Genomic DNA, 21,687 nt, shown 5'->3' on the forward strand with positions numbered 1-21,687 from the left:
AATTGAAAAAATCTTCAATTTTTCAAAGTTAATTTCAAATTTGAACTTTCAACTGTCATTCAAAATTCCAATTTTACCATAAATTCAAAATTCATGTTTTAACGGTCATTTAAAATTCAAAATTTAACGGTCGTAAAAAATTCAAATCTGTCAAAGCACCACAAATTCGTTGATGAAACAATTCAAATGTTTCAATTTCCTACTCGTGTTATAAAGCCTTTCAAATGTTTCCCAAATTACCGTAAAACCATACAATTCCAAATAATTCAAGTACCTGCAAATAAACAAATTTAAACCTCAATCTAGGATCAGACACTATTGTATAAATCGCGATTTTTACTATAAAGCCTGACTCTGAACCTCAACACACTTTTTTACGGACATATAATTTTCATTTTATTATTTATTTTAGAATCTTTACAAAAAACAAAATCATTATAAAACATTTAACATTAGTATTGCATCTTATTCGCAAAATATTAGCTTTGATATCTTAACAAAAAATCCCTTCGTTGGCTGCCTTTTCGTTAACATTATGTATAGGAGTTGTGGGAAATTGAGTTAGTTCAATAATGATTGCATTGAATTTATAGGACGAATTTAATGGAGCATCTAAGTTTATGACATCAGTGTTAGAATAAGGCTGTTCCAGCCATCATGTTCTCGGCACAATATTTTGGGAATTGGATGCATTTCAGCAGGAAATCGGTGACGACCTGAAATTGAGGAAAGTTATATGAATTAGTTAGGTCCAAAAAGGAATGATCGAGTTTAGGGAGCACATTGTAGTCATCAGGACACTTTGTATGCCCGAGCAGCACAATATAGTCAGAATGCCCTGATGGCTACGTAATGCAGTTTGCTGGATCTGGATTAACTACAATGTGTCCTGATACCTAACAATCCTCAATTTAAATCAACTGTAACTTACACTAATATCAGGAATGCAGACGGTGACTGGATACAAGATGATGTAGAAGAACGCAAGGAACGTTGCAATCCAGAATGAAAAGATTATCAAAATGATTAGCCACAGGATAGACCACAAAATTTTCGGCATCTTAGAAACTGTAATGAAATTATAAAAAAGTTGTGAATCATGTACATCCAGACTTGTGAATATCAAGCATTCGCGTATAGGTGATAAGATAGAAGAAAAAGAGAACCGCTTATTTTATCTAGTAAAGTAGAGTAGATAAATGTTATGGAAGAAAGTTTTCATTTATGATGACAAAACCTAATCGTAAAACTCATTTCCAAGAACTTAAGGCTTGAAAGAATGCAGATTGCCTGAAATGGTGATGTGCTGCATAAAGATTTTCCATTGAATTTTAAATGCTAACTGTATTGGCTATTGTGGTTTCGATTCTTTCCTGTATTTTTAAAAAGGCGTAAACTGACTGTAGATTAGTATGCTAAGCATATGCTTTAATTACTGTAAGTTAGAACTAAATTCCTTGCTTAATAGAATTGTCGATTTTTGGATATTTTCTCTGTCACGATCAACTGTTTGTTCAATGAACTTTTATCTCGAAGCTATAAAACAAGTTACAGCTTTGACTTTGCCTGCGTATGCATGTCACTTAGCTCATTTTCGGCTAGGTATTACAATCCGAACAATAGAACACAAAATTCTCATTTTAAGTTACAAAATACATTAATTTATGACCAGATTATGTTCTATTATGTAATACCATTGAAAGCAGAAGCACAAAGCAATTTAGGGACGGAGAATTCGTGCCCTTTAAAAGCATTAACAGAACTAACAGAAAACATATGGAAATATGATCAGATACAGCATATCAACTTGTTCCTTTTATGAAATGATCTTCATATGGCAAAAATATCGTTCATTCAATGCTTCCTTTCATGTCTACTTAGTTCCTTAAACAACACATTGATTTTTTTTGTTACCCATTTCTTCGTGCACGACTGGCAATGGAGTTATCGCTCTATCTGATTTTATTCTATATCTATCGGATGGTCTATAATAACGTCTACGTGCACCTATACCCATCAACTGGTGAGATAGCATTTAATTAATTTAATTTAGTAAAACTTTTTAAGACACTCACAATTTGTTGACGAAGACTTTGAACGAATTTTTGAAATTTGCTTTGTGATTTTGAATTTTTGGAGGCCGTTAAAATTTTATAGCAAATTTCTTTCGTGATTTAATATAATTAATACTTCATGTTACATATTAAATTGTAAATAACGATCGCTCCCGACAGTCGCAATGTCCAATAAATTTAATCCAGCTGATTTATAAGAAATATGGATTCCTTCAAAAAGATCCAGAAATCATCCCAAACATCCAGCAGAAAAAGTCTTTAAATCAATCAATTTATATGCACAGGAAGTGCCAATGAAAGTTAATTAAATGACTTGACAGCATCAATGACCTAAAGTCGCTCCATCCACAAACAATCAAACAACAATTTCACCATATCTTCTTTCAAGCATATTCTTCATACCATCATGCTGTCCATCGTCGCGCGTATTTGTTCCACAAATATCTAGTTTTTTATTTTTATTTAAGGGAATCTGTGATAACCAAACAGTGAATATTTAACGGTAAAACTCTATGCCATATCTATGAAGATTCTCATGCTATATGCTGACAAATATTTTTATTGACAAATCTTCTTCTTCTTTCCGTCCTCACATACCTACTTGCCTAGCTACTTTTAAATTGCGCAAAAAATTTTCATTTTTAGATTGAGGCAAGATCGGTTCCCACACACATATCTAGCAACAAATAGATGAATATTCAATTAAGAGAAGCAATAGGCAGCACCACACCCAAACAGGCCCTTTAACATCACAAAAGAGTATGAAAAGTTATGCAAAACAGCATAAAACAATGAATCACTTCTGTTATTGCACATCTTTATGCTTAACAATATGTAATAAACATCCAGTACTGTCATTTAATTGACAAAAAACCATTATAAAAAAGATAGACAATAAAGGCACTAAATATCACTGGATCTTAAATATTTTACCTCTCGAGATTACAAATTTTCCAAACTGATCACAAGAACAAGAAAGAAGAAACTGACATAGCGTAAAATAACATACAACAAACACGAGAAAACTAAGTCGTCATCAGTGCCGGAATGTGTAGTATACAGCATGTATTTGTGTGTGGCTGATAAAAATACAGTCAACTGACTTAGCACACACATAAAGAGACTTTCTGTGAATGTGATGAATTAACTAATTTATGGATGCACTTGTTTGTCTTACGATAGACACAATGCTTGCTACTTTTCATTCTATGGACGTAATTGATGATTCTATGGATATTGAATCATTCTAGACATTGTATTCGCTCATGAATTTAATTAACAAGTCACAAGATCATTTGGTTAATGATTAATGCATTAATTTGATTTTCGCGGCAATGTGTAAGCTGTGGCAGGGTTCGACGATGTAGAAAACTAGTTTAATTTTATTAAAATAACGACTTTTAGAAATTTGAAATTGTATTATGAATTCGTGGTATAAATTTTGAATTTTAGAAAACCGTTGAATTTATTCGACTTATTTAATGTTAAAAACTCGTGATTTGAGTTTGGACGTGCTTTGTAAAGGAACTGAAGCATACACATAATAAGAATTTCTATTAGTTTTCAAAGTCTTGAAAATATATTTCTTTATTTAACCAAAAAATGTATAAAGCATGTTACAAAAATTATCCTTAAAAAGTATTTAATGAGCCAATGTTGATGTATATTTAGTTACAGCTTTAGTTCCTTCAGAAACAGCATGTTTAGCCAATTCACCTGGCAATAATAAGCGAACACTTGTCTGGATCTCACGACTTGACATTGTTGAACGATGATTATGTTGTCCCAAACGTGAAGATTCTCCAGCAAGTCTTTCAAATAAGTCATTGACAAAGCTGTTCATGATACTCATAGCTTTCGATGAAATCCCAGTGTCTGGATGAACTTGTCTCAAAACCTTGAAAATGTAAATTGCAAAAGATTCTTTACGTTTATGTTTGCGTGTCTTCTTCTTGTCACTTCCTGAAACTGCTTTCTTAACTTTTGGAGATTTTGCTTTTATTGTTCCTTTTCCTTTTGCCATTTTGTGTTTTTAAACTGATTTTAATTAATCTTGTTACCTCGTTTCTTACACGATGTTATTTCGTTAAAGTCAAATTTATGAATAAGAAATTTTGGTTATGTCGTCCGTTTTATATGAGATTTTTTTTATAGCAAATTATAGCAAAACAATGGCGGCATTATAAATTTCAAATTTTGAAAAACCGTTGTACATGGCAATAAAAATCTGTAAAATTAAAGAATAAGATCAGAAAATAAGCATGATAAATTATTATCTCCACAATATTAAAACTACATTTATTTTTACATTTTTACTAGAATAAGATAATTAAAAAAACGAAACGATTTAAAATAAGCTGTAAGCTTCATGTCCTTAAGCTAATCATTATCGCTATGCTTTGTTGTCTTTTTAGGCAATAAGACAGCCTGGATGTTTGGCAAGACACCTCCTTGTGATATTGTTACATTGCCTAATAATCGATTTAGTTCCTCATCGTTTCGAATAGCTAATTGTAGATGACGTGGAATGATTCTTGACTTGTGGTTGTCACGTGCAGCATTTCCTGCCAATTCTAATATTTCAGCTACCAAATATTCCAACACAGCAGCCAAATAGACAGGAGCACCTTTAAGGACATGATTTATTAGATCTTTCTTATGGTCATAACTTAGTTAGTTAGGTTACCTGCACCAATGCGTTCTGTATAGTTTCCTTTCCTCAATAAGCGATGAATACGACCGACTGGAAATGTCAATCCTGCTCTTTTTGAACGATTACGATTTGGTTTTGTTTCAATTGATGGCATTTTTGATTAAATTTAATGAAGACGAATTTTACTTTTACTGATACGATGTTTATTGCTTGAAGTCACAAATTATAGTAAACCTTAATTGGTCTATTGTTAATTGGAATTTTGGTACTTTATAGCTCTTTTATAGCAAATGTTCCAAAAAATACTGCAAAATTTAAATTGTCCAAAATCGTTAAAAGTTCAATTAGTTTTCCTTAATTTTATGATTTCTAATATCAAAAATCTCGTTATTTCACTTTCGGTGATGGACTGTGGAAATATTTTAGTAATATCAAATGCATTTAATGGTTTTCGTTAAACAATTTCAGGAGAATGTATATCACTAACACATATATAGTTTCTAATTAAGTAACATTTTAAACATTTGGATAGCTGTATGAGCCATGTAACCTAATTAATTACATACAATAATACTTTTTACTATTGACAATAATGCTGCTGAAGTAAATAATAGCAATTAAAGTGAAAATTGAGACTAAAATAATTTATTTCCTTTTTTACATTCACTAACACTACCACAAATATTTTCTATAAAAAACGCCAATTTTTCGTAAATTCGTTCTTTGGGTTTTGGACTTCAAAGTGTTAACATCTTAACTCAAAAAATATTAAAATATAATATAGTTAATAATGACTGGACGCGGTAAAGGAGGAAAAGGACTTGGAAAGGGAGGTGCAAAACGTCATCGTAAAGTTTTACGTGATAACATCCAAGGAATTACGAAGCCTGCAATTCGTCGATTGGCACGTCGTGGTGGAGTTAAGCGTATTTCTGGATTAATTTATGAGGAAGTACGTGGAGTATTGAAGATCTTTTTGGAAAATGTCATTCGTGATTCTGTAACTTATACAGAACATGCAAAGCGAAAGACAGTCACTGCTATGGACGTAGTTTATGCACTTAAACGACAAGGAAGAACATTGTATGGATTTGGAGGTTAAACAACTGGAACCAATAAAATAATTAAGACCAAAAAATATTAATTAATTAATGAAAAAGATACAAGTTTTGCTGTAAAACTCTTGCTAAATATTATTTAAGTAACTCCTGAGAAAATAAATAGATAATTCACACAGTAATCTTATGCTTATTAATTCTTCCTTTTCAGGCTTTGACTAAAATTCATTTTATTTGCAGATAATTACAGCAATATCAAAAGTGTCAATTCATTAAACACAATACCAAAAATTACAGCATATTACAAGCATACTCATGGATATTAAAGCATTTTTGTGATCAATTCTAAGTATTTCCATTTGAATAAATTGATTTAATCGTCAAAATTATCGCTAAATCACAAAGCTCTATAAACTCATTTTCAGACGTAATTTTAGTCATAAATCTATCAGATTAACAATATTTCATCTATTTGAACAGATTCATTGACATCCAGTGAGGTAAATTTAGTGAATTAAAGCTTAAAATCATATATTTTCTATTAAACATGATTTACATTTAATCATTAAATTGAACTCTCTGAAGAACTTAATATAGTTTAAATTATAGATTGATTCCAGAAGAATATACTAATCGATGTATCATGTTGTTTATTACAGTATTTCTTGAGATATTAAGCTAATAAATATTGTACACAAAACCGAGATTTTTTGCTATAACTTTTTTGTTGCTAACGGTTTTTCATAATTTGAAATTTATAATTCCGCCATTGTTTTGCTATAATTTGCTATAAAAAAATCAACTATAAAAGCGGCGACATAACCAAAATTTCTTATTCATAAATTTGACTTTAACGAAATAACATCGTGTAAGAAACGAGGTAACAAGATTAATTAAAATCAGTTTAAAAACACAAAATGGCTAAAGGAAAAGGAACAATAAAAGCAAAATCTCCAAAAGTTAAGAAAGCAGTTTCAGGAAGTGACAAGAAGAAGACACGCAAGCATAAACGTAAAGAATCTTTTGCAATTTACATTTTCAAGGTTTTGAGGCAAGTTCATCCAGATACGGGAATTTCATCAAAAGCTATGAGTATCATGAACAGCTTTGTCAATGACTTATTTGAAAGACTTGCTGGAGAATCATCACGTTTAGGACAACATAATCATCGTTCAACAATGTCAAGTCGTGAGATCCAGACAAGTGTTCGCTTATTATTGCCAGGTGAATTGGCTAAACATGCTGTTTCTGAAGGAACTAAAGCTGTAACTAAATATACATCAACATTGGCTCATTAAATAATTTTTTTTGTAACATGCTTTAAGCATTTTTGATTAAATAAAGGAAGATATTTTCAAGACTTTGAAAACTAAGAAAAATCACTTTTATTGGTTATAAAAATAACGGTTTTAAAAAATTCAAAATTTTCAGGTTGTAGAAAAATCAAAGTTTACATTGAATTTAATTTTACAATATTTTTAATGAAATTCTGAGGAAATAGCAACTTAATTTACTGTCATCATGCTGAAACTCCTTTCATCATTCTCTAGGTAAGTCAATAACATGAAATCATCACGGAATTCCTAATTTTTGAGTCATTTTTCAGAATTTCAATATCGCAAAATTTTCCAAATAAATTACATACATCAAATCAGCTTAATTTGCAATTTACGCCAGTTCTGTTTGCTGAACCACTTAAAAAGAAGAAGAAGCTTGATCCATCGATTGTTAAAGGACGTGAAGACAGAAGAAGAAAAAAGTTAGAAAAGCAAATTCGAAGATTAGAGAAAAATGCACGGCAATTAAAGCCCATTGAGGATTTAGAGACTCCATTCACGCTGATTGATGAGAAAAAGTAAGTAGTCATGCTTTATATAAGTAATTTAGGATAATTTAATGTGATTTATCAACTTCCAGTATTCGAACACGAAAGCTACCAGAAATTACAGAAGATGTTAAGGAATACCGTGCACAATTGCTGAAAAAATGGGCAAAATTCAGGAACGAAGAAAATCTTCTTGACTTTAAGACAATTGACCGTATGGCCAATGCACAGAAAAAAGCACTAGACGAACTTCGTTTTGAATCCGAGGAATTGTATCAACAAGCAATTCAACCTGACATAGGAATGATTCCAATCGTTTGCGTTGGTCCTGTACATACGCCACCAATTAAAGAATATCCATACATTGACGGTGACTACATAGATAAGACGAAAGTTTATCAAGGTGAAGTGACGGAACCTAAATAATGTCGTTCCTGTAATTAATAGAAGTCTATTGGGGAATTTGTGTTGGATATGCTGGAATGTGAGAATTTGAACTGGATGTCAAAGATCCAGTTGATCAATAATATTTGAAATTTGACAAAAAAAAACGAATTTTGACTGAAATTTGAATTTTAGAAAACCGTTAAAATTCAATTCTTCAAAATCCGTTGCAGATCCAGCAATTAACTGCTAAATCCACAATGATTAATAATAAAATAGATTCGTGCTTAAAATAAAGTAAATTTTATTAACAAATTAAGTTCTTTTTGGTACAAAATTGACAGTCTAATCATCCTTTTTGGATACTTCATCTACTTCCTCCTTTTGTTCATCTTGTTCCTTATTCTTCTTGAAATATTTCTTAATTGAATTGAAGCTGAATATGACAGGAATCATAATGGGTAAATATAAAGGAATGTATATGGCATATTTTTGTTCTTCTGGGAAATAAAGCAGTTCCAATAAGCTTGGATCATTAAAAGCTTTCTCAGCAGCAATATATGCAATTCGTGCATGCTTAACAGCCTTATCGATGTCATTAACTGCTAGATATTCCTTAGCTTTAACTACATTCTCATATGCAGCATGAATTTCATGTCCAACATGATCTCCAATGACGATATTCTTAATGTCATCAAGCAGCTTAATTAATGACTGTAATGTCGATGAAGCAGATGCAATGAGATGAACAGCACCATTACGAAGATACATGTCCTTTTCCCATAATCTTGGCGTAATTTGTTCCAGACTGACTAGTGCTGCATTATTTATTGGAACTTCCACTTCCAGTTCAAAAATCTTTCTCAATTCATACAGCACAAAGTCCATTATAGCATGTGAATGTAAATAAATCTCTTTTGGTTCAGTTGCATCATCCTCATTAAGTATAGTCGCACATGTTGCATCTGGTGGATTGGCAATGACAATGCCGCCCCATTTAGCTGATATAAAGGAATCAAATGTGAAATTGGAAACACGCTTCGAGTCTTTATAGATGTAGACAGGAGCTGAATTACATGGTGGAGCATAGACGACGAGATGAATGCATGGCTTATTAGCGACATCAGTTCCTAATTTCCTTTCAATTGATGTGATAATGTGCGGAAGTGAATCTTTGTCCATTGCGAAATGACGACCAACTTTGGATGTATCTTTGATCTGTCTACTGCTGTATGTAAGCTGAACCTGATACTTCCATTGTGACTTAATTTTAAAGTCTGATAAGTAACTGAATTCTTTTAGGAATGGCTCTAGATAATCTTCTGTTGCCTTTTTAACATTCCAATGAAGTGTCTGAAGATCAGGCTTTGGATTAAGGATTGACAACATTATTTCATATTCGGGTGACGGTGGTGGGAAATTGTGTCTTAATTGCTTCCCATCAAATGTCCTTACTAGCCCGAGAATTGATCGAATTTTGTAGTCTCTGACTATCCATGATCTGATCACTTGGTAGATCTTTTCGGATGCTGAAATGAATTAATGTAATTTATAACGGATTTTTGGAATTCAAATTTTTATCGGTTTTCAAAAATTCAAAAAACCATTCAGCAATTCTAAAGTTCATTTCAGTTCAGTTCATTTGAACTTTTGAAAACCGTTAATTTTTGAATTTTGAAAATTTTTTAGAATCTTACAAGCTTTTGGTGACACAAACAATGTCCTCTCATTTGCAACCAGAACTTCATCTTCAAGATTCTTCCACTCAGCCACAAGTAAATCTCCGGGTTTTGCTACATAATATTTACTTAACATTTTCTCTAAACTGGCAGGAGTACGTACATTTGCCATTTCTGACTGACTAGCTTGAATAGGAATTAGTTTGGCATTGAAAATGTCATTGTTCCTGAAAAATACTTCAAGTTCTTCTACGACTGTCTTTTGTCTCTCATTATTGTCGATGAAAATTCCGATTTTCATGGTAAATGTGATTGGGGTTTTATCAAGCACTGCTATTTCATCGGATGGTAGAACTGCTCGGTGAATTTCTGTTGACCTAAAAAATTATGTAAAAAATTTGATTCATTGTCAACGGATTTTCAGAATTCAAATTCAAAATCAAGCGTTCAGTAAAAAAATATTTTTTGAATTTTACAAAACCGTTAAAATTCAAATATCAAAAATCCGTTAAAACTTACTTCCACCACATTGGAATTCCAACAACGAATATAACAACGATGTAGGATATAGTCGAGCATATCTTGTAAAACTCATCTGAAAAATAAGAAATACAATTTAATTGAAAAGTCATGTCTTAATTCTTGACTGAATCATGTGCATTTTAATGAAATATTCTTCATTCTTTGTAGGAACATGATAAAATGTAATTAAATTCACTGTCCATGATTGCAGATTTGTAGCAATATTTTGTAAACTTGGCAGTTCCAGCTGAACGATAAACTAAATTTAAGAAGTTATTTTGTGGATAAATTGTCAACAGAACTGAGTCATCTTCGTCCGTTTCATAGTCAGACATAGCATCGCTGTCTGGTTTGTCAGGAACTAAGTATGTTGTTGTTCCAACACCTTCATTATGTCCAATATTAAGGAGTAGATCCAGTGAATCATCACTATAAGTCGATGGATCATTAATTAAGGCATAACAGCCGCCTTTCCATCGCTGAAATTCAACTGTGCATGTCGGCGACTTTGCGTTCTTGCCATGTACGTCTAGTTCTGTGTATTCATGAAGCAGCTTGAAGAAATGTTTGGAACCAACTAATGAAATTAATTCTCTGAGACTTGAATTCTTGGGCAATGACTGCACATCCAGAATCTCGTAATTTTGTTGATTTGCTGGACCTTTTGTTATCCATTTCAGGCTTTTATTAGCTAAATCCTCTTGGATATTGCCTAGAAACTCATCAGTCAAAAATTCACCAAGTCCAGCTTCGGAGTTCTCCTCAATTTGCTGCTGAATTGCAGACTTGATCGAACTTTTTAGATAATTTTTGTTAATTATTTTAGAATTATCGAAAGTTAAGCTATTAGGTGATTTAAAAATGGGCACATTCGGTGTTTTAATTTTGACTGCATCTGCATCATAATCGACGTTGTCCTTGTAGCCATGGAACCATCCGTGAATTGTTAATCTTGGATAGTCTTTCGTTAGAACTTCCCCGACTTGATGATGTGACTTTTTCTCGACTTTAAAGAATGCAAACTGATTGTTGGCTGGGAAGAACTTCTTATATGATGGAAACTGTGGCTGTCCATCACTGTCACTCTTGAAGACTTCTAAAGCACCGCCCATAGACTCATTCCATTGCAGTGCTTGTTTCCATGGAGATAGATAGAAGACATAAGCAATTAGCCGGTCAGAAAGCAAGTCATCATGAGATAAGAGGTAGTTTGTAGAGTTATACATCGAGCAGGACATTGATACTTTCTGGATCTTCATTCCTGTAAGATTTTCCATCCAAATTTTAACGTCATTTGTGATAAAGTTATAGAAACTTGATATGTAATGGGATGTCACATTGACCAAGTCTGTAGATTGATAGAATTCATATAAATCCATTTGCTTCTTATTCCATTCTATATTTTCCATTTCTTTAACTAATTTTGGAATCAATTCTGGATCTTTTAAGAAATTGTTAATAACACCTATTTGAAATGGGTCATTTAATAGCTGTGCATTCTGTGCCTTCATTGTCTTCTTCTTTTTGAAGCTATCAGCAAAGTTATTGATGAAATCATCCTTAATTAATGAATCATTTAAGGAAATTTTTGAATTTTCATTTTTCTTAATTTCTGTGTCACTTTCTGTCCACAAAAGAAGCTTGGACATTTTTGTTGATGGCCCTGAGTATGAATCTGATATTTTCCATCCTTTTAGAACCGCACTTTCACCGTTTTCCTTCATAATTTTCCTCTTTCCTGGAAATAAGTTTGTAACCTAAAATTTCTCTCTTTTTGCTGTCTATTTCTATGCACATGATTCATATGTAAAGCTTTATACCATGTATAATTAGAATTGATTGTTGTCTTACCGTTTTTCACCATGATTTCACGTGAAATTAATTATTTTCCTTTTGTTGACAAAATGTTGTGTTTTCTTCAAGAGGTTTACCAATACACTCACACGATTCAAATTTAAAAAGACCGTTGAACTTTTTTAAGAATTAAGTTGACTAACAATATGGGTTAAGAGTCATCAGTTACTCAATGCAGACCTTAAAGCATGTGCATAATGCAGTTTAGAGATTAAGAGTATTTTGCGTAAGAATGTAGTTGTAAAAATGGTTTGAATTCTACAAAACCGTTAATATGTGAATTTGCGAAATTTTTTAAAATATTAATTAAATTTGAACTATTCATTGATATGAACTAAATTTAGGTTCTCAATGAAACAAAGGAAGTGAAAATCGGAAACAATTCACAAAAGTAAAAAGTTTACGAATCAGTTCCATTAAAAACAAATTCCAATAAAAAGTTTACAATCATTGTAGTAAACTTTGCGTTTTTAAAATCAGATGTCGCTTTCAGGATATTTCCATTTATAAAAAAAATCAGAAATTTATTAATTTAAATTCATTTTTTAAGTGTTCAAATAATTAAAGTGATATATTCATTAATATAACAGTAAAGTGAAGTAAGTTAATATGAATGTGACTAAATTTGATCAAGTTTAATAGTGAAATATCGATTTTTAATTTGTCTCCTTTGTTTCGTATTTTAACTTTCTATTCCCAATCGTTACATCCTTTCTTACATCGTATTCGCATAATTTATGGTCTAATCTAACTAAATACGCAATTTTTATCCTTTTCAGATCGACATTTAGGATTTAAATTGCGATGTGAAAAAAGTGAAGAAGAAAAAGGTTTGAAAAAAGCAAATGGATGATTCGAAATAAAAAAAAAAAATATGTATAAAAAAATGACGAAAAAAATCCATAAGTCTCATAGTGTGATAGCAAGTTACAGCAAATCAACCATTTGTGTGTAATAAATAATAAAGTTGTGTTAAAAGTTCATTCGGTGAAATTAGTGAAAGAATTTAAATTCCTTCAGGATAAAATACTTAGTCAAATTTTTTTTTTGTAATAAATTCTACACCTTTAAAAAAAATTATATATATAAGAGGAGTAATAAAGAGAAAGAGAACGAGAGAAGACACAGCAAGTAAAAGAAAAAAAAAATGGAGCAACAACAATGTCCGATTTGTATGCTTTATTTATTGCCCGGAATGTGTCTACAAGATCATTTAGATACACATCCGAAGGATATGATAATCAAGGCTCTACTCTCAGTTAAAACAGAATCGCCTAAGCAACAACCGCCTGTGAGTAATTCTAATGAAATGGCTGCGACAACAGTTTTTCTCACAACACCATTTAATTCATCACAAACCCACATATATCAACAACAACAGCAGCAGCAGCAACAACAACAACAACAACAACAACAACAAAATCAGACACCTATTCAAAATAGTAGTTTTGCTGTTGCAAAAAGAAATTCTGGCAATAATGCAGTTCTTCTTGGTAATCGTCCATATCGATTGACACTCGATACGCAGCAAGCATCAGCCAACATTTCTTCGCCAACAACCACGACCTTCCTCAATGCAACAGCTGTAGCACCCAATCATAGTTACGGACGACGAGTGACAAATGAAAATGATTTATTTGCAAGTGATAATAATAAAACGGCATTTCGGTGTATCCAACAAAATACAGAGCAGAAAAATATTATGATTGTGAATACAAGTAGTACACAATTTTCCATTCAACAAACAGTTCCTGTTAAAAAGCAACAACAACAACAACAGCAACAGCAGCAAGCACAAACTGCCATTGAGCTACATCCCGTCATGATCGACAATTCCACAATATCAAATTCAGTTCCAAATGCAATATCAATAATTCCACGCTATACAAGCGAGAAATATTCTGGACCACCACCTTCATACGAATCTTCAGTCACCAATACAATTAATGATAAGCCACGAGTCATTGATCTCACACAAACACCCACAAATACGGCAATGAAAATGATGGAGAAACAATGTATTGTCGGCAACGGCAACAACAACAATAACAAATTGACGACCTTGAGCAGCAACGGCGCAGATGAGAATCGTCACTTAATGATAACAACGGCACCACAAAAAATACTTGAATACACACAAACTGAAAATGGCGATTATTTGATAACTGAGAAACTTGTATCGACAGCCCATCATCATCAGCAACATCATAATAATCATCATCAACAGCAACAACAACAATCCACAAACAATACCCTCAATGTGTCACATGAAGAGGAAATCATAGAAGAAATTCATGATTCAGATGATAATAGCTATAATGTTAAATATGTCGAGATTAATGAGCCATTAACATTTAATTTATCATCAAGTGATAACAATAGTGGGAAATATCATCAGGAAGAACATTATACAGTAATTGAAGAATCGGATGTGGAGCAAATTAATAGTTTCAATGAATCTCAAGGATCAAGTTCAAATATTGAAAGTCATGCACCTAAAAAATCTGGTGTTAAAGTCATTAGCAATGTTAAGTTGACATCAGCTGAAATGCTTTCACCGACTATAAAGGATATCATTAAACAATATAATAATAATAATAATAATAATGCAAGCAGTACTAGTAAAAATAATAATAATAATAATAGTAATAATAATAATAATAATAAAACACAGACTGAAAAAGAAATGCAAATTGAACAACCGGTTGTGGACAATGTTCATACAGAAATCACAGACACAGAGGATGATGAAGATGATGACGATGATGATGATGTTGAAATGAAAGAAGATACAAAGGCTTTAATTCAATGCACTGAAACGTTAAATCTTAGCAGCAATGATAAGGAAGAGGCTTCAAGTTCTAGTTCTAGTGCATGTACGACAAGTGTTATAAGGAAAACATCAGCAACAACAACGACAAGTATAGACGCTATTCCATCGACATCAAAAGCCCATGATGATATCAAGCTCAAATGTGAGCCCGAACCAAGCACATCGGCTGAGTGCTTGAGAAAATCTTCTTCAAATGTTGTGTTCAATTCTACGAATAGACTGAAGCAAAAAGAAATTTATAAGCAACCAAAAAAGTTAGTGGTAAAATTAAAGAAACCTCTTCAGGAAGGTGGCGAATGTACGTCATCGACATCGGGTGTCACCATTCAAACTGTTGCTACAACTGATAACAAAGACATTACAAAAATAATCAAGAATGAAAATGTGGAACGTGAAACAATTACAACAACTCAGTTACACGATCATGATGACGAAAATGTCGATATGAAGAAACATAGTGCAATGACCGAACGTGACTCGACAGTGTATAAGGTCGAGAGCAATGAACAATTCACAGTAACATTTCTCGATCAACACGATTATGAGCCTATTAAAAAGATTACAGTAACACCTGAACTACATCATGATTCGGAGACAAATCAATCTGTTATGAGTATGGAACTCGAACCTGAAACGTCTGTCGCAGTAAAACGAGAACAAATTGATAACGAATTACCGATTATTGTAAAGACCGAAATGAGTTCATGCAGTGCATCCTCAATGGCATCAAACAGTCAGAGTAGTTCGTGTTCACGAAGTCCCTCAAGAATAAATATAGAAAATGTCTCTTCAATTAACATCAATGAGAGTTCACCAATCAACTTTTTATATCAAAATGATCGTGTCCGTTTTTCACCTCCGCTATCTCCATACGTTTATATGAAAACATTTTCGACAGGCGAAGATCAACCGAAGCAAGAGACAGATGCGTCATGGAATAATAGTAGCAGTGTCGTAACACAAAATTCCGATCAGAATTCAACATGCTCACGTTATACGCCATCATTTGATGATAATAGAAGTAATTATACAGACATAGATGTTAATGTGAAGACGTCAAGAAATGATGTACATATTCGTGCGCCATCAACAGATAGTTTAAATATTCGCACCGATGAGAAAATGCCAGCACGTGGTGAAATTAGCGAACAGGAGAGTAATGGCGAAATTGAACAGCCTTGGCATCATCCAGTAAGTTTACAATTCCTTTTTTTTCATGGAAATTTGCCACTAAATTATTATTCTTTTTCTTTAGTATTTCCAACTACAAGCATACCCAAGTTCATATGACATGAATACAGCGCAAGAATGTTGGAACCTTTCAAAAGCTGATAGCCAAAATGCATGCGATTCCAATAACATACAAAATGTGATAATCAATTTGTGAGTATGAATTCGTGCAGGACGACGAGTTCCTTACCCTTATGTGTTGACTTCCCGAAGCTCTTGATTTGTTCCTGATTTACTAATATTCATAATTTGATCTTTTAGCCCACCATTGAATGGCCAAGAGGACATTAAAGCACCAGATTTATTGAAAACAATTATGCAAACAGTAACAAAACAAGAACCATCAGGTATTAATGATGAAGCAAGTGGTAGTAATAGCAATTTAATTGTAAAGAAAAATCGCTCATTCCGTTGTCCCGAATGTTCAAAAATCTTTATGAAATTGAGAGCGAGAAATCGTCATATGGAGCAAGAACATCCGAACTTTAGACGAGTGAAAAAGATAAAACCAGCACCGACTGCAACACAAACAAGTAAATCAGAGCCGACTGTTTTTCCCACATCATCGTCATCAGCACTTGTCAATTGGAATGCAACATCAACAACAACAACACAGGAACAAGAAGTGAAAGTATTGAGTATCATTAAACATGAACCATCAACATCAGCTGCTGTACTCGTGAAAAATGAGATGAATAGAATGCTTATTAGTACAACAGGTTCAATAAAGATGGAAATGGATCGTTTATTATTGGAACCATCAACATCATCAACAACGCAACAAATGTCAACATTAGGATTAAAAATTAAGAGAACATATATGTGCGCCAAGTGCAATGAACAATTCCGTACACTCAAATTACTTGATAAGCACTTTCAAATTCATCCGGCTGAATGTACATTGTGTCAAAAGACCTTTAATAGCTGGAATACATTTTCATTACATTTGAAGCATCATCTAAATATTCGTGTACATGCATGCCGATTTTGTCCAAAACGTTTCGTTCAACGTCAAAGACTTGTTGAACATGAGCGTATCCATACGGGCAGTTTGCCTATTAAATGTCCTGATTGTGATGAAAGATTTAGACGATACTCAAATATGCTTCATCATAGGGCACGAGTACATTTGAATAAGAAGGCTAAACAGGAAGATTATGTATGCGATTGTGGTGAAATATTCCAAACAAAAGCAAAATTAGAATGGCATCAAGAGACTCATGAGAATAAGCCAAAACCATGTCCGTACTGTCGTGAACGTTTCACACATCGTAATAGTCTAACCCGTCATATTCGATTATCGCACACGGAAAAATATGTCTTTGTTAAAAGTAAAGCAGTTAATTGTCCAATATGTAGCTGCACATATTTACCATCTAGTATAAAGGCTCACATGGCAACACATCAACTATCAAATAAAGAATTTTCATGTTCGATTTGCAGTAAACAATTTAGCACAAAATGGAATTTAAAGCAACATCATTGGACACATGCAAATCGTAGCTCAAAACCATTCCAATGCAATGTATGTCCCAGTGCGTTTGTGCGTGAGACCGACTACACAACACATATGAATGCTCACCGATCAATTAAACCGTAAGAAGAACAAACATTTTTCTTTTTTTTGCAAATTCTCATTCAGAATCTAAAATGTTTTGCTATGGACTTGCGCTAAAAAAACAATTTTTTTTTTCTTCTCTTTCTCTTCCTTTTCTTTTTATGTGTGACTTCTTCTTCATCCAATCATCCATTCCACCTTTCTCTCAATTCATACAGATTTACATGCAATACTTGTGGTAAAAGATTCGTACGTAAATATAATTGGTTGCGTCACTCACGTGAACACGAGCGAGAGAAGAAATTTACATGCGATATATGCAATAAGAAATTTCATCGGGCTTATTATCTCACCGAACATAAACGTGTCCATACCGGAGAGCGTCCATTCTCATGTACAATATGTGGTAAGACATCAGCAACAAAGACGAATCATAATAAGCACATTAAGATACATCATGCTCGTGATCCATTAACAGCTGAAGGATAAATTAATCATAAGAATTTATGGACATAAAAAAGTTTGTGGGATTTGCTTTTTTTAAAGGAAAAAAAATATTTATTATTTTGGAGAGCATTAAGGAAGAAAATTGAAAATTTCACCGAATGAGATTTTTTCTTCTAAATAGAAGTAAGGGAAAATTTTTTTAAGAATAAATCGTGATTGTGTGGATTTTTTCGATGTCTAAAGGTCAGTTTCTCGGTATACAGCCACACCCTAACCTTGGACAACCTGTGTGCCGCGGCGCATTAGTGTGCCTTCAAAAATGTCATGGACCGTATACCATGTAGGGTTTCGGTCGAGGCTAACCACCTAAGTGTGCCGCGAAAAGTAAAAAGGTACTCAACAAAATGATTCAAAGGAATTAGGGTTTGCCAAAATTAGATGCGCAATCTTGCGCTTCTGGATGCGCAAAACTGCGCACCGAGAACAAAAGAGAATGCAACTTTTTCGGCAAACCCTAAAAGGAACAGGAATGTCTAACGAGAAACTGACCTATGTGCTGCAGCTACAAGTGCTATGAGGTTGAGCTATCTTCAAAATATAAATATATAGCAGCAACACAATCGAATTCATCTCACGACAGAATTTACGATAAAAAGTAAGAAAATTTTTAAGGAATGAATTTTTGCTAGAAAACTTAGAAGTTTAATCTGAAAGAATTGCTTTATTAAGGTAAAAAAAGTACACAACTACACACAAACACGAATGGATAGCAGACACACACACACACATACAAACACATAAAACACATTTTATAGATTACTAAAGAAACATTTTTTGAGCAAGAAAAAAAAATGAGAATATAATTAAAAAAAAATTATTAGATTTTTAGATGAACAACATCCTAATAATGTGCAATAGATAGGATCTATGATTAATTGTATAATTTATAATTCGATAAGTTATGAGCGTAGAATTTTTTTAAAAATCGGTATATAATTTTTATTTTCATGTTGTTTATATTATGCAGCATGCTGGATTAAAAAAAACTATTTTCATTTCTTAAATAAATTAAATCAAGGAATAATTGTTGGCTAGAATGAATTATTTAATTAATTTACTGTGAAAAAACAAAATGAATGCAAGTAATGAATTCCTTTCCTAAGTAGAGGTTTTTGATGGAGTTCTGGTTCTATAGAAAGACATGGATTAGGAGCATTGTTAGTCTGAGTTTGAGACTTGACTAAATTAAGCTGGATTTCACCGAATCTGACTCCAGGCCATAGTCACTTCTGCCTTGTGTCGAGTCAATCAATATGAACCTATTATTCTAGTATACAAACACAAGAGTTCCAAGAAGATCCATAAATTCGAATCCTTTTCCCCACAAAACACACTCAGTTCAGATCAGATCAGTCGTAAAAGCAATTAAACCTAATGTCGATTTCACTGACAAAATTGAAAAACCAATGTACAAATTTTATTTATTAAAACATCAATTCAAGTTATATCCTTATGGTGCACAAGTGAGCGATTTTCAATTTAAAGATCGATAATTCCTCTATAATTCGTGATGAATAATGCAAACATCTTCGACGAAAACTATGACATTTATGAATTTAAATCCACGAAGGCGACTATCTCTTGATAAAAAATTATTGTTACTGTGCAATTGTCACGAAAAGGTGAGAAGGAATCAGAGCTCGAAGTCGACTCGACTCGATGACATATAAAACTCGAGTTGACTTCAAGTTCTGGAACGAATGAAAATCGATCAAGAATTGACTGAAGAAAGACTCTGATCTGAAGCTAATGAAAAGGTGATGTTCTCAAGTTAGTAAAGGACTTAATGTCAACTTAAGTAGCAATAGATTGGTATTCATTAGTTGCAATCTTAAGTTTAGATACCTTTTGACTCTAGAGCTCTAAATCGACTTGAATTTTGATAAAAAGTCATCTCTTAGCTACTCAACTTGCTGCCGGACAGACCGACTGTGATCAAAGGTTTCTTAGTTGGCGTCTAGTTTTAGCTACATAACTCTTAAGAGTTTTGATTACTAAGGCTAATACCCCGAGCAGACAAGGAGCATGCTCAGGTGTATGATGCATAAATTATAAAGAAGCATGCTCATTGTCTGTTGCGGATGCGTCTTTTGAACTATCCAAAAGTAGCCAAATTGAAATTCTTCCAAGATACAGACGGAAACTCCCCAAAAACCTCTTCATCCCTAATTTTGAATTATTTCAAAAAACCACACAATGTTTTAGTGATTGAATTTTATTTGAAATTAAGTTCTAATAAAGAGAAAAAGTTTAAGTTTGTTATTTTTTAATTGCAAGCAACAAGCTGAAAAAGATGAGGATGAAAAAAAAAAGGAAATCTTTGTGTGATGAAAAAAACATTTTTTGTGTAATTTTTAATAATTTTAATACAAAAATGATGAAAAATGAAAAAATTAAAAAAAAAAAAAATACCTAAAATGTTGGAAATAGAAACGAAATGAAATTTATGAATTTGCAGAGAGTTCCCCCCCAAAAAAAATACCACTCATGCTCATAATAATATTTATAAATTATAAAAAAAAAACTGAATTCTTTCTTCGCTATAGCGTATCATGATAAATAATGAAGTAATAATAATGATAAAAAATAAAGAAAAAAATAATCAATGAGGTAAAAAAAATCATGTTCTTACAATTGTAATGTCTATAATATAATAATAATGATATCTTAATAATAATTAAAAATCAATAAAATTGGATGAAATAACAAAAAATTAAAATGCTCACGTGTTGAATTCAACTTATGTATTGTTTAATTATCCACATAATTATGTTAAATATTTAATTTAAATCTTGATTTCTTAGTCACGAGCACGCATGCTTTATCGTGGGCAATTTCAGGTAATGCGATTGTCATTAATAAATAATTTTCAGCAAATAATCTACGACAGTGGTGGGCAGACTGTGTGCTGCGTAACACTTTTATCCCTGGGACAGAATAACAAGTTTATTATACCGCATTAGGTTAGAATCTGCAAGGGAAAGGGTAGCCAGGAGTTCCTAAAGCTCCTTGGTGATCAATGAATGTCAGCTCAGCGTGCGAATTGAGAATTTACACAAACAAGATGACAGAGCTAGGAACAGAGTCGGATGGAAAGCCTTTTGTTGTAACCATAACTCAACAAAATGTACAAAATGAATCTTATGCCGTGTACAATTTTGGAAGAGACTTACCATCAGCGGATCTGCAGGTGTGCAGTGAAAATTGAAGGTTGCACATAAGGCTTTCCGAAGTCTCCGTCTCGACAATTTATTGAGATTCACACTACCCAAGAAGTTTCGCTTTCGGCATCTCAAACCCTTTGTTGTCCACCACTGGTCTACGAGACACAATAAAACTTTTGATGATGCAGCATTTAATATTCAATTACACGTGGACTAAAACACTTAAGAAGCTTGCCCTTCATCAAAAGAATTTTTAGTATTACGTGATTTTTTTGTCAGATATAACTTCTCATTTTGACATCTTAATTAACATGTTGTATCTAGTTATGTTTGCCAGATATTTTA

The 21,687-nt window shown here is 32.6% G+C and overlaps 8 protein-coding genes across 9 annotated transcripts; 4 read left to right on the forward strand and 4 right to left on the reverse strand.

Annotated features, from left to right (window-relative positions):
• Positions 1 to 370: 370 nt before the first annotated feature.
• LOC139095326 (uncharacterized) lies at positions 371 to 3,085 on the reverse strand. The gene is made up of 3 exons (XM_070646650.1): positions 3,009 to 3,085; positions 932 to 1,068; positions 371 to 716 (listed from the first exon to the last, which is right to left on the reverse strand). The coding sequence occupies exons 2-3, from the start codon at positions 1,058 to 1,060 to the stop codon at positions 633 to 635; spliced, it is 213 nt and encodes a 70-aa protein (XP_070502751.1). The 5' UTR covers positions 1,061 to 1,068; positions 3,009 to 3,085; the 3' UTR covers positions 371 to 632.
• A 632-nt stretch (positions 3,086 to 3,717) lies between these two features.
• Positions 3,718 to 4,098, reverse strand: LOC139095432 (histone H2B-like). The gene has a single exon (XM_070646781.1). It carries the CDS (start codon positions 4,096 to 4,098, stop codon positions 3,718 to 3,720), a length of 381 nt encoding a protein of 126 aa, XP_070502882.1.
• Positions 4,099 to 4,362: 264 nt separating this feature from the next.
• LOC139095418 (histone H2A type 3-like) lies at positions 4,363 to 4,938 on the reverse strand. Its single transcript, XM_070646764.1, has 2 exons — positions 4,762 to 4,938; positions 4,363 to 4,702 (listed from the first exon to the last, which is right to left on the reverse strand). The coding sequence occupies exons 1-2, from the start codon at positions 4,880 to 4,882 to the stop codon at positions 4,455 to 4,457; spliced, it is 369 nt and encodes a 122-aa protein (XP_070502865.1). The 5' UTR covers positions 4,883 to 4,938; the 3' UTR covers positions 4,363 to 4,454.
• A 526-nt stretch (positions 4,939 to 5,464) lies between these two features.
• On the forward strand, positions 5,465 to 5,968 carry LOC139095389 (histone H4-like). Its single transcript, XM_070646721.1, has one exon. The coding sequence runs from the start codon at positions 5,519 to 5,521 to the stop codon at positions 5,828 to 5,830; it is 312 nt and encodes a 103-aa protein (XP_070502822.1). The 5' UTR covers positions 5,465 to 5,518; the 3' UTR covers positions 5,831 to 5,968.
• Positions 5,969 to 6,635: 667 nt separating this feature from the next.
• LOC139095383 (histone H2B-like) lies at positions 6,636 to 7,165 on the forward strand. Its single transcript, XM_070646716.1, has one exon. The coding sequence runs from the start codon at positions 6,704 to 6,706 to the stop codon at positions 7,082 to 7,084; it is 381 nt and encodes a 126-aa protein (XP_070502817.1). The 5' UTR covers positions 6,636 to 6,703; the 3' UTR covers positions 7,085 to 7,165.
• Positions 7,166 to 7,216: 51 nt separating this feature from the next.
• Positions 7,217 to 8,310, forward strand: mRpL40 (mitochondrial ribosomal protein L40). The gene is made up of 3 exons (XM_070646688.1): positions 7,217 to 7,336; positions 7,393 to 7,641; positions 7,704 to 8,310. The coding sequence occupies exons 1-3, from the start codon at positions 7,308 to 7,310 to the stop codon at positions 8,035 to 8,037; spliced, it is 612 nt and encodes a 203-aa protein (XP_070502789.1). The 5' UTR covers positions 7,217 to 7,307; the 3' UTR covers positions 8,038 to 8,310.
• Positions 8,276 to 12,136, reverse strand: LOC139095351 (prolyl 3-hydroxylase sudestada1-like). 2 transcript variants are annotated; one of them, XM_070646686.1, is made up of 4 exons: positions 12,048 to 12,129; positions 10,194 to 10,269; positions 9,693 to 10,051; positions 8,276 to 9,524 (listed from the first exon to the last, which is right to left on the reverse strand). In XM_070646686.1, exons 1-4 carry the CDS (start codon positions 12,058 to 12,060, stop codon positions 8,341 to 8,343), a joined length of 1,632 nt encoding a protein of 543 aa, XP_070502787.1. In that variant the 5' UTR covers positions 12,061 to 12,129; the 3' UTR covers positions 8,276 to 8,340. The 2 variants fall into 2 exon arrangements, with proteins under 2 accessions (XP_070502787.1, XP_070502788.1); XM_070646687.1 differs by lacking the exons at positions 8,276 to 9,524; positions 9,693 to 10,051; positions 10,194 to 10,269 and adding an exon at positions 10,310 to 11,934 and having other exon boundaries at positions 12,048 to 12,136.
• A 396-nt stretch (positions 12,137 to 12,532) lies between these two features.
• Positions 12,533 to 20,869, forward strand: LOC139095211 (uncharacterized). Its single transcript, XM_070646492.1, has 5 exons — positions 12,533 to 12,649; positions 12,830 to 16,074; positions 16,139 to 16,266; positions 16,375 to 17,709; positions 17,890 to 20,869. The coding sequence occupies exons 2-5, from the start codon at positions 13,198 to 13,200 to the stop codon at positions 18,158 to 18,160; spliced, it is 4,611 nt and encodes a 1,536-aa protein (XP_070502593.1). The 5' UTR covers positions 12,533 to 12,649; positions 12,830 to 13,197; the 3' UTR covers positions 18,161 to 20,869.
• The last annotated feature ends 818 nt before the right edge of the window (positions 20,870 to 21,687 follow it).

The sequence above is a fragment of the Chironomus tepperi genome, unplaced genomic scaffold (assembly GCF_022539635.2).
Source record: "Chironomus tepperi strain 1889 unplaced genomic scaffold, CSIRO-AGI_Ctep_v1 contig_364, whole genome shotgun sequence".
Taxonomy (NCBI): domain Eukaryota; kingdom Metazoa; phylum Arthropoda; class Insecta; order Diptera; family Chironomidae; genus Chironomus; species Chironomus tepperi.

Bases quoted from the DNA above. Each gene is read 5' to 3' on its own strand.
- LOC139095326 (XM_070646650.1), bottom strand. From the start codon at position 1,060: ATGCCGAAAATTTTGTGGTCTATCCTGTGGCTAATCATTTTGATAATC. The intron at 717-931 runs GTAAGTTACAGT...CCTCAATTTCAG, and splicing joins TCTGCATTCCTGATATTAGT to GTCGTCACCGATTTCCTGCT.
- LOC139095432 (XM_070646781.1), bottom strand. From the start codon at position 4,098: ATGGCAAAAGGAAAAGGAACAATAAAAGCAAAATCTCCAAAAGTTAAG.
- LOC139095418 (XM_070646764.1), bottom strand. From the start codon at position 4,882: ATGCCATCAATTGAAACAAAACCAAATCGTAATCGTTCAAAAAGAGCA. The intron at 4,703-4,761 runs GTAACCTAACTA...ATGTCCTTAAAG, and splicing joins TACAGAACGCATTGGTGCAG to GTGCTCCTGTCTATTTGGCT.
- LOC139095389 (XM_070646721.1), top strand. From the start codon at position 5,519: ATGACTGGACGCGGTAAAGGAGGAAAAGGACTTGGAAAGGGAGGTGCA.
- LOC139095383 (XM_070646716.1), top strand. From the start codon at position 6,704: ATGGCTAAAGGAAAAGGAACAATAAAAGCAAAATCTCCAAAAGTTAAG.
- mRpL40 (XM_070646688.1), top strand. From the start codon at position 7,308: ATGCTGAAACTCCTTTCATCATTCTCTAG. The intron at 7,337-7,392 runs GTAAGTCAATAA...GTCATTTTTCAG, and splicing joins CTCCTTTCATCATTCTCTAG to AATTTCAATATCGCAAAATT. The intron at 7,642-7,703 runs GTAAGTAGTCAT...ATCAACTTCCAG, and splicing joins ACGCTGATTGATGAGAAAAA to TATTCGAACACGAAAGCTAC.
- LOC139095351 (XM_070646686.1), bottom strand. The intron at 10,052-10,193 runs GTAAGTTTTAAC...ATAATTTTTTAG, and splicing joins GGAATTCCAATGTGGTGGAA to GTCAACAGAAATTCACCGAG. The intron at 9,525-9,692 runs GTAAGATTCTAA...AATTCATTTCAG, and splicing joins GTTTGTGTCACCAAAAGCTT to CATCCGAAAAGATCTACCAA.
- LOC139095211 (XM_070646492.1), top strand. From the start codon at position 13,198: ATGGAGCAACAACAATGTCCGATTTGTATGCTTTATTTATTGCCCGGA. The intron at 16,075-16,138 runs GTAAGTTTACAA...CTTTTTCTTTAG, and splicing joins AACAGCCTTGGCATCATCCA to TATTTCCAACTACAAGCATA. The intron at 17,710-17,889 runs GTAAGAAGAACA...CAATTCATACAG, and splicing joins GCTCACCGATCAATTAAACC to ATTTACATGCAATACTTGTG.